Here is a 12277-nt window from a genome sequence, read left to right on the forward strand (position 1 = left end):
AGCTTAGCCACACCAGGAAGCCCCTCTGGACGCCCCCGAGGGACTCAACCCTCCGCTGTGCGCCCCAAAGTCCCGGCGATTCCCCAGGCACCCGCTGGAGAAGGTTCCATCTGTCTGTCTTCCAGACCTGCCCGCGGGCTCTGCCAGCTCCGACATCTGGCCCTCCCCTCTGCCTCCCGGGGGCACCCAGCTCAGCGCAGCCCGCCAGGACCGCCGGCGACAGACAGTCTCTCCGGCTTCCCCCGGGGCTGGCCGCGCTCGGGTTACCACCCAGTGGTCTTGCTCGTTAGCGAGTGCTAGCACCGCCACTGCACCACCTCCGTCTTGGCGAAGCCTGGAGAACTCCGCGCCAGGTCAGCTCCACAGCACTCGGTTGGGCAGGGGGCCGGGGCGGAGCGGACACCCCTACGACCTCCCCCCACCCGCCCGCACGGGTCGGGGCCCGGCGCCCGCAGGTCCGGGAGAATCTTCCCGGGTCACAGCCTCTCGGGCGGCACGGGGAGCGGCTGAGTCCGGGGGCCAGGAGGTCAGGCCCGGCGTGGGCTGGAGTCTGGAGTCCCTTGTTCTCCGGGGCCGGGAAGGGTGGGGCCCCCGCTGTCCCCGCCCCGGGGGCGGAGCCGAGGTCCCAGCCTGCGGTACTTGAGACCCGGCGAAACTGACGTGGGGCTCCCTGTTCAGCTTCCGCCTTCCACTGCCTGGCCTCGGACCGTGGAAGACCAGACCCCGCTTCCCGTGTCCACCACCGGCCAGACCCAGCCTCCCGGGTCCCCGGCTTGGCCCACGGGCCCCGGGGTAGCTGCAGGTGCGGCGCCCGCATCTTTCTCCCACCCGGGCTCATCCCGCCGTGCGGCCATGGCGCGAGGAGACGCCCCGCGGGACAGGCAAGTTGGGGACCATGTAGGGTGCGGCGTATGGGGATCCGGCGGCCGTGGGCAGTGCAGAGCCGCCCCCTTTGAGCTCTCTAAAGCGCGAAGAAGACCAGTTGGAACTACAGTTCCCGTCAGCCCCCTGCCTCGGGTGCCTGAGTCTGGGTGATGGGGGTTGTAGTCCGCTCTCCGAGCGGGGTGGCGGGAGAGTGCTGGTCTGGGAGGCGGAGGGGCCGCCGGAACGGGAAGTCCTCCGAGTGACCTTCTGTCTGATCCTCACAGCTACCACCTGGTCGGGATCAGCTTCTTTATCCTCGGGCTGGGCACCCTCCTCCCCTGGAACTTCTTCATCACAGCCATCCCGGTGAGACTCGTGGCTGGAGTGATAGATCCAAGGCCACAACCACCAGCCGTCCCTCCAGCTGCCTTTCCCCACCACGCTGCCTGTGAGAGTGTCAGTCTCTCAGCCGGTCCGACTCTTTGCGACCGCAATGAACTGGAGCCCCAGCGGGCTCCTCTGTCCATGGGATTTCCTAGGGAATCCTCATTGTGTCCCCTTTGTCGGCTGAAACAGAGGGCCGCAGAGAGGAGAGGTCCCTCTCTCATGGCTAGGTTCCACAAGCTCTCAGGAATGCCCAGATCCTAGCACAAGGCGGGAGATCCTGCGGAGCCAGCAAGGAGCTACCCACCCACCTCCCCTTTGTCATTATTCCTGGGCTGGTCACTCCAAAAGTGGTTATCCAAGCCTTTGATTTTCTTTGAAATAGCATGAATTACTTTCATTCATCCAATGTACACCCAGAGTTCCTGGCACTGGGGTTACAGGAGGAACCATAGCTGAGGAAGATTTCATCCTCACCAAGCTTACATTATTTCAAGGGAAGGCAGGAATCCGGGGCTTGTGTTCTCTTTGGTACGGGGTTATTCTTGTATATTAAAAGCAACAGCTTTCCAGATGCCTCTTCAGTGCCCAGCTCTGTGCTGGGCCCTGGAGACCCAAAGATGAATCAGCCCCTGGTCTTGAGAGCAAGATAGGTGCCAAGGAAATGTTGGTAATGTAACATGAAATGTGCCATCCCAGGCTTGGAGCATAGTCCAGTAGGTCCCCAGGGGATAGAGAAATTCCTTCTGATTAATAAAAAGGTGATCTGTAACTTGGGAGAAGGGTAGGTAAAGCATTTGTGTTGGGAAGGTGAGTGGTCAGAGAAGAGAGGGCATTTCAAACAGAGCCAGCAGCCTGGTGAAGGCAACGAGAGGCAGAGAGTGCCAACCTGTACAGAGAAAGGGCCAGAGCTTGGGGTGCCTGGAGCTTAGCAGGATGGAACAAGAAATGGGCCACAAAGTGGAAACTAGTTCTGAAAGGCCCCAAATGCTATTCCATAACCTTAGGGCTTTGCCCTGCAGGCCACAAGGGGCCATGGGTGGGGAGAGGGGCAGTTAAGCAGAGTTGTGGCAGGATGTGTGTTCCAGAGAGAAAGCAGTTGGTCAGCATCTGATCCAGAGCCTGGCTTACAGTCGGAGCTCCATAAATACCCAGGAATCTAGAAACTGCTGCAGGAGTGGGGGTGGGGACCGCAAGCGAGGCACCAGAGAGGAAGGGTGATCCAGAGATGGAGCACGGCCCGAGTCGGGGGCTCTTAGGGCTTGGGCTCCGTGCACGTTCATCGAGCTCCGACTACATGCCAGGTGCTGGGGACAGTGCAAGGACAGACAGTCCTGCAGAAGTTAGCTGAGCGATCCTGGGCGTGGGAGGAGGCAGAGGAAGAAGGCTGGGGGATTCCCGAGGGTAGGTAGGTTGTGGGGTAACCCTGTACACTACCCCCTGGCCTCCTGGCAGTACTTCCAGGGGCGACTGGCGGGGGGCAACAGCACCGCTGAGACCCTGGGCACCAACCACACAAGCCCTGCAGATACCTTCAACTTCAACAACTGGGTGACTCTGCTGTCGCAGCTGCCCCTGCTGCTCTTCACACTCCTCAACTCCTTCCTGTACCAGTGGTGAGAGCCCCGCCCCCCGGGCTCAGTCCCAGCCTGCCCCCTGGGTCCCGGCCCCCTTTGCTGAGGCAGCTCCTCTGGGCCCTGGGGCAAGCCCTCCCATCCTCCCTCCCCTCCCTCTGTCTCTCTCCCCAGCCCCCACTGTCCAGCGCTGGGATGAAACTCTTTGCCCTCCTCCCTCGCCTGGCCTGAGCCCAGCGATGCCCACTCTGCCCTCTCCCTCTTCCAAACAGCATCCCCGAGACGGTGCGGATTCTGGGCAGCCTGCTGGTCATCCTGCTCCTGTTTACCCTGACGGCGGTGTTGGTCAAGGTGGACATGAGCCCCGGGCTCTTCTTCTCCATTACCATGGCCTCCGTCTGGTTCATCAACTGTGAGCACCTCGGCCCCTCCCCACCTCCCCACTCTGCCCCTCCAGGACTTCAGCTGAGCCTCTTTTTGTAACTGAAAGGGCCCAAGGTATTGAAGGGAAGACAGAAGAAACCTCACCCATGTCCCCAGTGAGAAACTGAGGCCCAGAGGAAAGGAAAAGTCACTCATCCCAGGCCCCGCAGTGACCTGAGAGCAGGTCTTCTGGCCCCCAGCCCCTCACACCCAGGGCTGCACCTCGGAAGAGAAATGCATGTGGGGTGTTACACCAGAATGCCCAACTAGTCCAGAGTCCCCTGTGCACCCAGCCGACACCCCCTCCAGGGAGCCCTCGGGGCCTGCTTAGTTGAGCAGCAGACCCCAATCCTGTCCTTCCACAGCCTTCGGTGCAGTTCTGCAAGGCAGCCTGTTTGGACAACTGGGCACCATGCCTTCCAAGTACAGCACCGTCTTCCTCAGTGGCCAGGGCCTGGCTGGGATCTTCGCTGCCCTTGCCATGCTTATATCCATGGCCAGTGAGTAGATTTGGGTGGCAGTTTGGGATTCTGGGGAGCAGAGCATGTGCTCAGGGTGAGAAGTTTGGGGCTGTGGTGGAGACAGAGGTGATGGGGTGATGGGGGAGCTGGGGATTGGGTGTGGGGCTCTTGAGTCCTACCATGAAAGAATGATGGGTGAGGACTGGGTTAACTTGGGGCCCAGGGAAGGATTCCTGAGGCCAAAACTGGCCTGTGGCAGTAGGTTGAGGTTGAGGGAATGAGAGAAGGGATTCAGATAGACTTGGTTCTGAACTCCATTGTTCTCTAGCCGGGGCATTGGATAAGGCCCTTACCTGTGTTCGCTTCCCAACCTGAATGATTCTTGAGGCTCCATACTCAGATTGTAAAGAGCGTGCATTTATAATGAACACACATTAACTGCTCAACGTGGGACAGAGTGAGAGGCGCAGAGGGCTGGGCCAGGGCCCCCTGCACAAGGGTCCTGAGTGTCAGTGGGAGGAGTGGAAGAGGCCGGGAGCTGAATCTGAGACGTGTGTACTGCGAAGTAGGACAAGCTCCCTGCGGGGGCTGGTGGACAATCTCCTGCCTTCTGCAGCTGAAGTCTCTGCACAGGTGGCGTGGATGCCCAGACGTCCGCCTTGGGGTACTTTATCACACCCTGCGTGGGCACCATCATGTCCATCGTGTGCTACCTGAGCCTGCCCCACCTGGTGAGTCTGGTATTGGGCTTGAGGCCCACTTCGGAGCATCACAGATTCTGCCCTGAGTCTGAGGCCCTGAGAGAAGCCAAAGGAGGCAGAGGGGCCCAGTCCTGATCCCCAAAGGAGTCAGCCACTGGGGGACCCCAGCCTCTAAGTCAGCAGGGTGGGGAGGGATCCAGGCACCTCAGCCCAAGCCAGGCAGGGACAACACTTTCCTTCTGCAGAAGTTTGCCCGCTACTATCTGGCCAAGAAACCATCGAAGGCGCAAGGTCAGGAGCTGGAGACCAAAGCTGAGCTCCTCCAGTCGGGTGAGCCCGGGACCCTGCTGGGGAGGTGGAAGAGCCAGGGGAGGCTGGAGCCATCTCCACAGGGAAGCATTTCACCTCTGTCCCCAACTAGAGCCCTCATCTCTATGAGCCTCGAGTGAGCAGAGGCAGACGATCTTGAAGGGAAGTCAGTGGGATTGAAGTCATCCCTTCAATTGCCCTTTGGGGCTCAGTTTCCTCCTTCACAAAATGGGGAGGCAGCAGAGCTTCAGGCCTGTAGGTCCTAGATCCAAGTGTGTCTGAGTTTAAATCCTAACTTCATGACATCCAAGCTGTGTGACCTCAGTCAAGTCACATAACCCCTCTGAACCTCAGGGTTTGTTTGTGTTTTTTATAAAGCAATGGTAGTGGAATAATCCATCTAAGGTGCTTAATGGTGCCTGATATATATATACTTAATAAACAGTGAAAGTGTCAGTTGCTCAGTCATGTCTGACTCTTTGCGACCCCATGGACTGTAGCCCACCAGGCTTCTCTGTCCATGGATTCTCCAGGCAAGAATACTGGAGTGGGTGGCCATTAGGGAAGATCCAGGGGATCTTCCTGACCCAGGGATCGAGCCCGGGTCTCCTGCGTTGCAGGCAGTTCTTTACCAAGTGAGCCATCAGGGAAGCCCAATAAATAGTAGGTTGGCATATTTCCATTAATTCTCTCGGCCTGCACCTGGACTGGTGGAGGGTCACTTGTTTTAACTGCTTGGAATCTCCCCTCCTCCGGCCTGGTTGTCACAAGCATGACCCTGCCCTCTCCTCTTGTCCCAGATGAGAAGAACGGGATTCCCAACAGCCCCCAGAAAGCAGCCCTGACTCTGGATCTTGACCTTGAGAAGGAGACAGAGATGGAACCAGAGGAACCCCAGAAGCCAGAAAAACCTTCAGTTTTCATTGTCCTCCGGAAGGTTTGGCTTGCATACAACGCCCAACCCTCATCCCTGGGGAAGAGAGCTGCTCTCTCCAGCCTACCCCCGAGACTCTTAGAACGGACTAAGGCCTCAGTACTCAGCTTGTCTACCCCGGGGTGACAGGGTCGTGGTGGGACAGGGACACCCTGGGCCGGGCCCCAGTGTCCCGCTCCCGGGGCCAAGGCTTGGGTGGAGGGGCTGGGGCTGCATGCTGGGCTCCGGGCCTGGCCACCCGCTCACACCCCTTGCTCCGGCCCCCAGATCTGGCTGACGGCGCTGTCCCTGGTACTAGTCTTCACAGTCACCCTGTCTGTCTTCCCAGCCATCACAGCCATGGTGACCAGCTCCGCCGGTCCTGGGAAGTGGAGTGAGTGCTGGGAAGCGGGAGAGGACAGAGCAATGGGAGTGGATGGGAGAGCGGGGAGTGGGCAGCCTGGACCAGGATGAGCCCCCTCTGTCCACGCCCCCCCAGGTCAGTTCTTCAACCCCATCTGCTGTTTCCTCCTCTTCAACGTCATGGACTGTCTGGGACGGAGCCTGACCTCTTATTTCCTGTGGGTGAGCATCTCTACTGGGGTGATCGGATATTTGGAGAAGCAGTCAGGGATCAGAGTGTGAAAGAGCGCAGAAGGCTGTCTTCCCAACACTGACTGGCCCTGGTCTGGGTTTGGTAATGGAACAGCCAGTTAGCACAGAGCACCGGCCCCTGGAGGCATGCAAGCCAGGGCTTGGACTGTGAATTCTCTGAAAGCAGAAGCCATGTCCAGTTGACCTCTGTCTCCAGCATCCAGCTGAGGGCCCAGCCTCTGGTGCGTGGAGAGTGTTTACACAGAGGTTCCTGCACCATGTGAGAGGTCAGACAGGATTCCTAGTATTTGGATTGTTTTTCACCACGATGCTTCTTCTTTCAATGAAATCTTCCAATGACACACAACAAATATAGTAGATCAAAGAGGAGCTGCTCTGATCGGGTCTGGATCCCCAGTTTCCAATCCCACCTGTCCCAAAGGGTTCTTTGGAACCCCCAGGGGTGCTCAGTGCAACCAACTTTGAAAACCATAGATGTTTTTCTAGTCTGCCACTGAAAAAGCACACACTGGCGCTCAGGAGAGGCAGAGGCTGGGCACTTATGGGCAGGGTGGCCTTGGCCCTGCCCCTCGCTCTCCAGAGGCCCCCGTGCTGGGTCCTCCCTGGCTCACACGGGGTAGGTCAGGGGAAGTGATAGTTGAATCTCTCAGGGGGTGGCCCGGAGCAGAGGCCCTGCTCCCAGGGACCGCCCTCACCCCCGCCTTCCACCGCAGCCCGACAAGGACAGCCGGCTGCTGCCCCTGCTGGTCTGCCTGCGCATCCTGTTCGTGCCGCTCTTCATGCTGTGCCATGTGCCCGAGAGGTCCCGACTGCCCATTCTCTTCCCCCAGGACGCCTACTTCATCACTTTCATGCTGCTGTTCGCTGTCTCAAATGGTTACCTGGTGTCCCTCACCATGTGCCTGGCGCCCAGGTCTGGGAGATGGGAAGGCGAGGGGAGGGCTTGGGAGTGGGAAGGTGGGCTCACTCTTGGAGAGGGACAGCCGCCAAGAGTTCAGCTTCCAGCCAGCCCGGCCTGAGCTGTTTCTCCAGGCCTCACTGGTGCCCCGCCATCAGGTCTGGCCCTCACTGATGAACTGGCCCCAGGCCAGGAGCTGAGGAGCAGGGGACTTGGCTGGGAGGTTCCTACCTAGTAAAGCAGCCCAGGCCGATTCTGGGGCCTCCTCTCTGGTCCTGTTTCCCCCTCTGTGAGTGAACAGGTTGCCTGTCATTCCTTAGGGCCCAGCTACTCTCCCATGTTCGCAGTTGCAGGGGACCCAAGGTTGAGGTCACAAGCAGAGTTCCTGGGCTGCTCACCCTGGGGACAAGGGAGCATAGAGGGTACAGGAAGACCAAGTAGGGGACATTTTGCCAAGAAGGAAGGCAGGGGCATCTGGACCCCAGGGGCATGAGAGACGTCTGTGTCCAGTGGCCCCAGTTTACAGATCAGGAAACTGGAGTCCAGAGGGAAGGGCCTCATTATAGTGGCTCGGAAGTTGGGCCAGCCCAGACTAGAAATCATTTGTCCCGTTGTTAGAGGGGCAGAGGGCACGGGGCTGGGTCCAGGTTGAGCCCGACATTTTTCTCAGAGCTCCTCTCCTGTGTGTTCCAGGCAGGTGCTGCCACAGGAGAGGGAGGTGACCGGCACCCTCATGACCTTCTTCCTGGCGCTGGGGCTCTCTTGTGGCGCCTCCCTTTCCTTCCTCTTCAAGGAGCTGCTCTGAAGCGCTCCGTCGAGGGCTCTCCCAGCATCTCTCTTCAGAGCTGAGGCCCAGCGCTGGGGGAACGACGGGCCAGGCTCAAGCCTCCACCGGGCCAGGTGGGCGGGGGCCCTGTGGCCTGAGGGCTCCAGCAAGAGATAGGCACAGCTCTCCTTCCAGGGCTGGCGCCCACCTGGAGAGCTGCTAGGAAGAATTCACCGCCTGCCATTCCAGGCCTCACCCAGGAGTGGAGCTGACGCGCATCTGGATGCACATAAAACCTCATTGAAAGGGTGATCATCAGGGAAAAGAGGGCTGAGGACCACGGCCCATCCTCACCGTCAGGGCTGCGTTTGTTAATCAAGACAAACCCACTGGCTAGTCGCCAGGACTCAGAGGCCACAGGTGGAGTCTTGCCAACCATGTGGCTGGTGTGGACGCGGCCTCAGAGTCCGTGTGGGGGTGGGGGCCAGTCCAGGGCAGGACCTCCTCTTCTTTCCAGGCCTCAATGACCCCTTGGTCGGGTCTCTCGGACTTCAGAACAGAGGAATCCAGGGAGGTTGAGGGGACGGGGGAGAAGGAGTTAGGGGTCTGAGGGATTTCAAAGGACCCTCCGGGCCTCAAACAGTGCCTATGTCACCAGCGCTCACTGTGTCCACCGCCCCCCCCCCCCAGCCTACCTGGGCCCGGGTCCTGGAACTGCAGATAGCCTGCAGGCATGAGCTGCATTTTACAGTTTGCAAAACTCTTCTGACCCTGCCCTTTCACTGAAGCCACGTTGAGGCCCTTGGAGGGAGGCTGGCAGGGACTGTGCCCCTCTCTGCACAGGTGAGGAAACCCAGTCCCGGGGGGATGACCAGTTCTTGGCAGAGCCAGAACCCAGTCCCCACCTCCCTGCAGGTGCTGTTCTTCCTGCCCTCTGCCTGCTTCCCTTTTCCTCAAGGGGTTCAAGGCGAGAGCCCTGAACACTTACTCCACCTTTTTTTGCTTGTTTTTCCCTTGGACCCTGCTCCTGGGTCTAATAACAACGGTCTTCATTTGTACAATGATCTCACTGAATCTTTATTTCCAAAGCGCTTTCAGTTTTGTTGACTTTGATGAGCTGGGTGAGGTGGGGATGACTGTACCCATTCAACAGATGGGATGACCAAGGCCCTGAGAAGGGAAGGGATTTGTGGGCATCCCTGGGCTGGGCCTTCCTGGCCACATGATGGCCAAGGGGGTACTGGCCTGTAAGGAGCACTGGGCTCCCAGACAGACTGCCTGGTTGCATAGATAACTATGACTCTCTCCCTGCACCAGCATCCTCTGCTTCCCCAGGCTCCCCCTTCTGAAATGGAACCTCAGAGATACAGTCAGCCAGCTCTGCAGAGGGATGGAGGAAAAGGTCTGCTTTGCCACATATCTGTACTACCCTGCCCAGGGCAGAGAAGAGCAGGGTGTTTGGGATTACCAGCATGGACCTTTCTGCCCATTTGCCCTCCTGCCTCCCATGGCCACTCAATGAGCAGCTATTATATACCAGGTGATGAGTTAGCGCCAGGCCCTGCTCAGAAGCCAGAGGCTGCTTTGCAACCAAAGAGGAAAGTGAGGCAAGATATGACCTTGGGGACTTCCCCAGTTGTCCATTGGTTAAGAATCCACCTTGCAATATAGGGGATGCTGGTTTGAATCCTGGTTGGGGAGCTAAGATCCCACATGCCCAGAGGCAACTAAGCTTATGCTACAGTTAGAGAGCCTGAGCATTACAGTGAAAGATCTGGCATGCCGCAATGAAGATCCAGTGCAGTAACACACACACACACACACACACACAAGATACGATCTTGGGAACTGAAATAAAGACAGGGCCAACTCCAAGTGAGGATTCATTCCTTCAACCATTAGTCATTGTGCCAGGTGCTGGGTGGTCTGATGACCCTGAAACAAAGGAGCTGTGACCCTGCTCCCAAGGCCATGGGAAATAGAATGTAACTTGTGATAGGGCTTATAAGGACCCTGCAGAATGTGTAATATGAGATGCTAGAGGAGGGGGCCATTGACCTCACTGGAAAGTTCGGGCAGGCATCCCTGAGGAGGTGTCATCTGAGCTGGCTGTTGAGGGATGAATATGAGTTTGCTGGGCTAAGGTAGGGGAGGGGCAATCCAGGCAGACGTACCAGAAAATGCAAGGCATGGATGGATATGGAATATTCAGGGAACAGTGGGGACTTCTGGCTGCAGGGCAGGGGGTGTGGGGAGTCCCTGGGGTGTGAGAGAGGGGAAGAGGAGAGGATAAGGCTGGGACATTCAGCTGCAGAGAAATGATGAAGGGCCTTAGGGGTGAGGCCTAACCAGGGAATTAGAGAGAGGAGGAGACATAAAGGAGAAGAGGCGGCTCCCTCTACAGAAGCCATTTAACTTGGTGTTAAGTGCATGTGCCCTGACCCAGTGGAGAAGGCAATGGCAAGTCACTCCAGTACTCTTGCCTGGAGAATCCCATGGATGGAGGAGCCTGGTAGGCTGCAGTCCGTGGGGTCGCTAAGGGTCGGACACGACTGAGCGACTTCACTTTCACTTTTCACTTTCACACATTGGAGAAGGAAATGGCAACCCACTCCAGTGTTCTTGCCTGGAGAATCCCAGGGATGGGGGAGCCTGGTGGGCTGCCGTCTATGGGGTCACACAGAGTCGGACACGACTGAAGTGACTTAGCAGCAGCAGCAGCCCTGACCCAGAGTCCTGGGTTCAAAGTCAGGCTCTTTCCCAGCAGTGGGAACAGGGATTCCTTAAGACCGGAGTCCTGGAGAAAGCGCTGGAGTACAGGTTGACATTTACTAAATGGTAGCTGTAGTCCTGGGATATTTTGTACAGACCACTAAGCCTAACTGTACCCTTTGGCTGGGACTGGAGGGAGCAGGACCCCAATACTTCCTAGGTCCTCTTCTCTTCTTCACCTTCAGAGGCTACTGTTGTACTCAAAAGCTCCCTAGACCTTCCAAACCCAGCCATCCCAGGGAACCCAATGGTGCTGGTCCGTGGCCATCTGGTGCAAGCCCAGGTGGGGCTGAGAAGTGGAGGATCGGTCCAGAAAGAGAACACCCACCCCTCAGATGCCCTTTTAATGTCACAACCTGGAATTCCTTCTTCCAGGCCTCCTTCCTGGTATACTCAGCCCAACTTTCTCATCAGATCAGGATGCAGCTGGGTTTAATGTTAGAGACAAATACTTGAAAATTTTTTAAAAATAAAATAAAAGGGGACTTCTCTGGTGGCCCAGTGGCTAAGACTCTGCGCTCCCAGGGCAGGAGACCTGGGTTTGATCCCTGGTCAGGGAACTAGATCCCACTTGCTGCAACTAAAGATCCTGCGTGCCACAACTAAGACCCAGGGCAGTCAAATAAATAATGAAACCCACTTTTTAAAAAAGAAACAAATACTTGGGCTGAGGGGCTACACTTGCTGGTCCCTCTGCTGATGCCCAGCGGCCACTTCCCTACCCAGCCACTGCCACCTCCCCAGCCTGACACAGCTCTGCCAACAGGTCCAGTTTCCCTCAGAAGCAGCCAGTGTCTGCGAGCAAACAGTTGGAGAGGGCTCTATGTGGAGGGCACTGAGACAGGCTCATGGAGGGACGCAAACATTGGAAGGCCAGTCCTTATCCTCAAGCTGCTCCGCCTTTCATGAGATTGACACTTCCTGGTTTTGAAAATGGATTTGGCTTTCCAATTAGAAGTCAGAGGTTGGACTTCTAATGGTTGAAAAAGCATTGGCCGGTGGTTGAGAATCAGCCTGCCATTGAAGGGGACACAGGTTAGATCCCCAGCGTGGGAAGATTCCACTTGCCGTGGAGCAACTAAGCCCGTGGGCCACAAGTACTGAAGCCCAAGCACCCAGAGTCCGTGCTCTGCAACGAGAGAAGAAACTGCAATGAGAAGCCTGAGCACCACTACTAGAGAAAAGCCACACAGCAACAAAGATCCAGCACAGCCAAAAATAAATAAATTTCATTAAGAAGGAGTCAGAGATTGTCAGAACGGATTTTTAAATGATTCAGCTGCGTGCTGTCTACCACCTTAGAGTCAAAAACACATACAGACGGGAAGTGAAAGGATGGAAAGAAGGCATTGTGTGCAAACGTAAGCAAATGGCAGATGAGGTGGATATACTAATATCAGAAAAGCAAAAGCACTAATTCAAAAATCATTCAAGAGACAAAGAAGGATGCTATATATTTATGAAAGAGTAAGTCCATCAAGAAGATACAATAATTATATACACACCTAACAACAAAGTCCTAAAAAATATGGAGCAAAAATTGACAAAATTAAGGAGAAATAGACATTTACACAATAATAGAGACTTCAAGATTCCA

General features: G+C 56.7%; 1 protein-coding gene across 4 annotated transcripts; it reads left to right on the forward strand.

Annotated features, from left to right (window-relative positions):
• Positions 1–216: 216 nt before the first annotated feature.
• On the forward strand, positions 217–8979 carry SLC29A2 (solute carrier family 29 member 2). Of its 4 annotated transcripts, XM_055415464.2 has the most exons (13): positions 217–353; positions 679–881; positions 1149–1230; positions 2704–2864; positions 3095–3234; positions 3611–3745; positions 4340–4437; positions 4653–4737; positions 5517–5653; positions 5918–6023; positions 6129–6214; positions 6958–7157; positions 7836–8978. In XM_055415464.2, exons 2-13 carry the CDS (start codon positions 853–855, stop codon positions 7945–7947), a joined length of 1371 nt encoding a protein of 456 aa, XP_055271439.2. In that variant the 5' UTR covers positions 217–353; positions 679–852; the 3' UTR covers positions 7948–8978. The 4 variants fall into 4 exon arrangements, with proteins under 4 accessions (XP_055271439.2, XP_088688335.1, XP_055271440.2 ...); XM_088832209.1 differs by lacking the exon at positions 217–353 and having other exon boundaries at positions 624–881; positions 6129–6210; positions 7840–8979; XM_055415465.2 differs by lacking the exon at positions 217–353 and having other exon boundaries at positions 625–881; positions 7075–7157.
• The last annotated feature ends 3298 nt before the right edge of the window (positions 8980–12277 follow it).

This window comes from Moschus berezovskii, chromosome 25 (assembly GCF_049115385.1).
Source record: "Moschus berezovskii isolate FMDL1 chromosome 25, NW_MosBer_1.0, whole genome shotgun sequence".
In the NCBI taxonomy this organism is placed as follows: Eukaryota; Metazoa; Chordata; class Mammalia; order Artiodactyla; family Moschidae; genus Moschus; species Moschus berezovskii.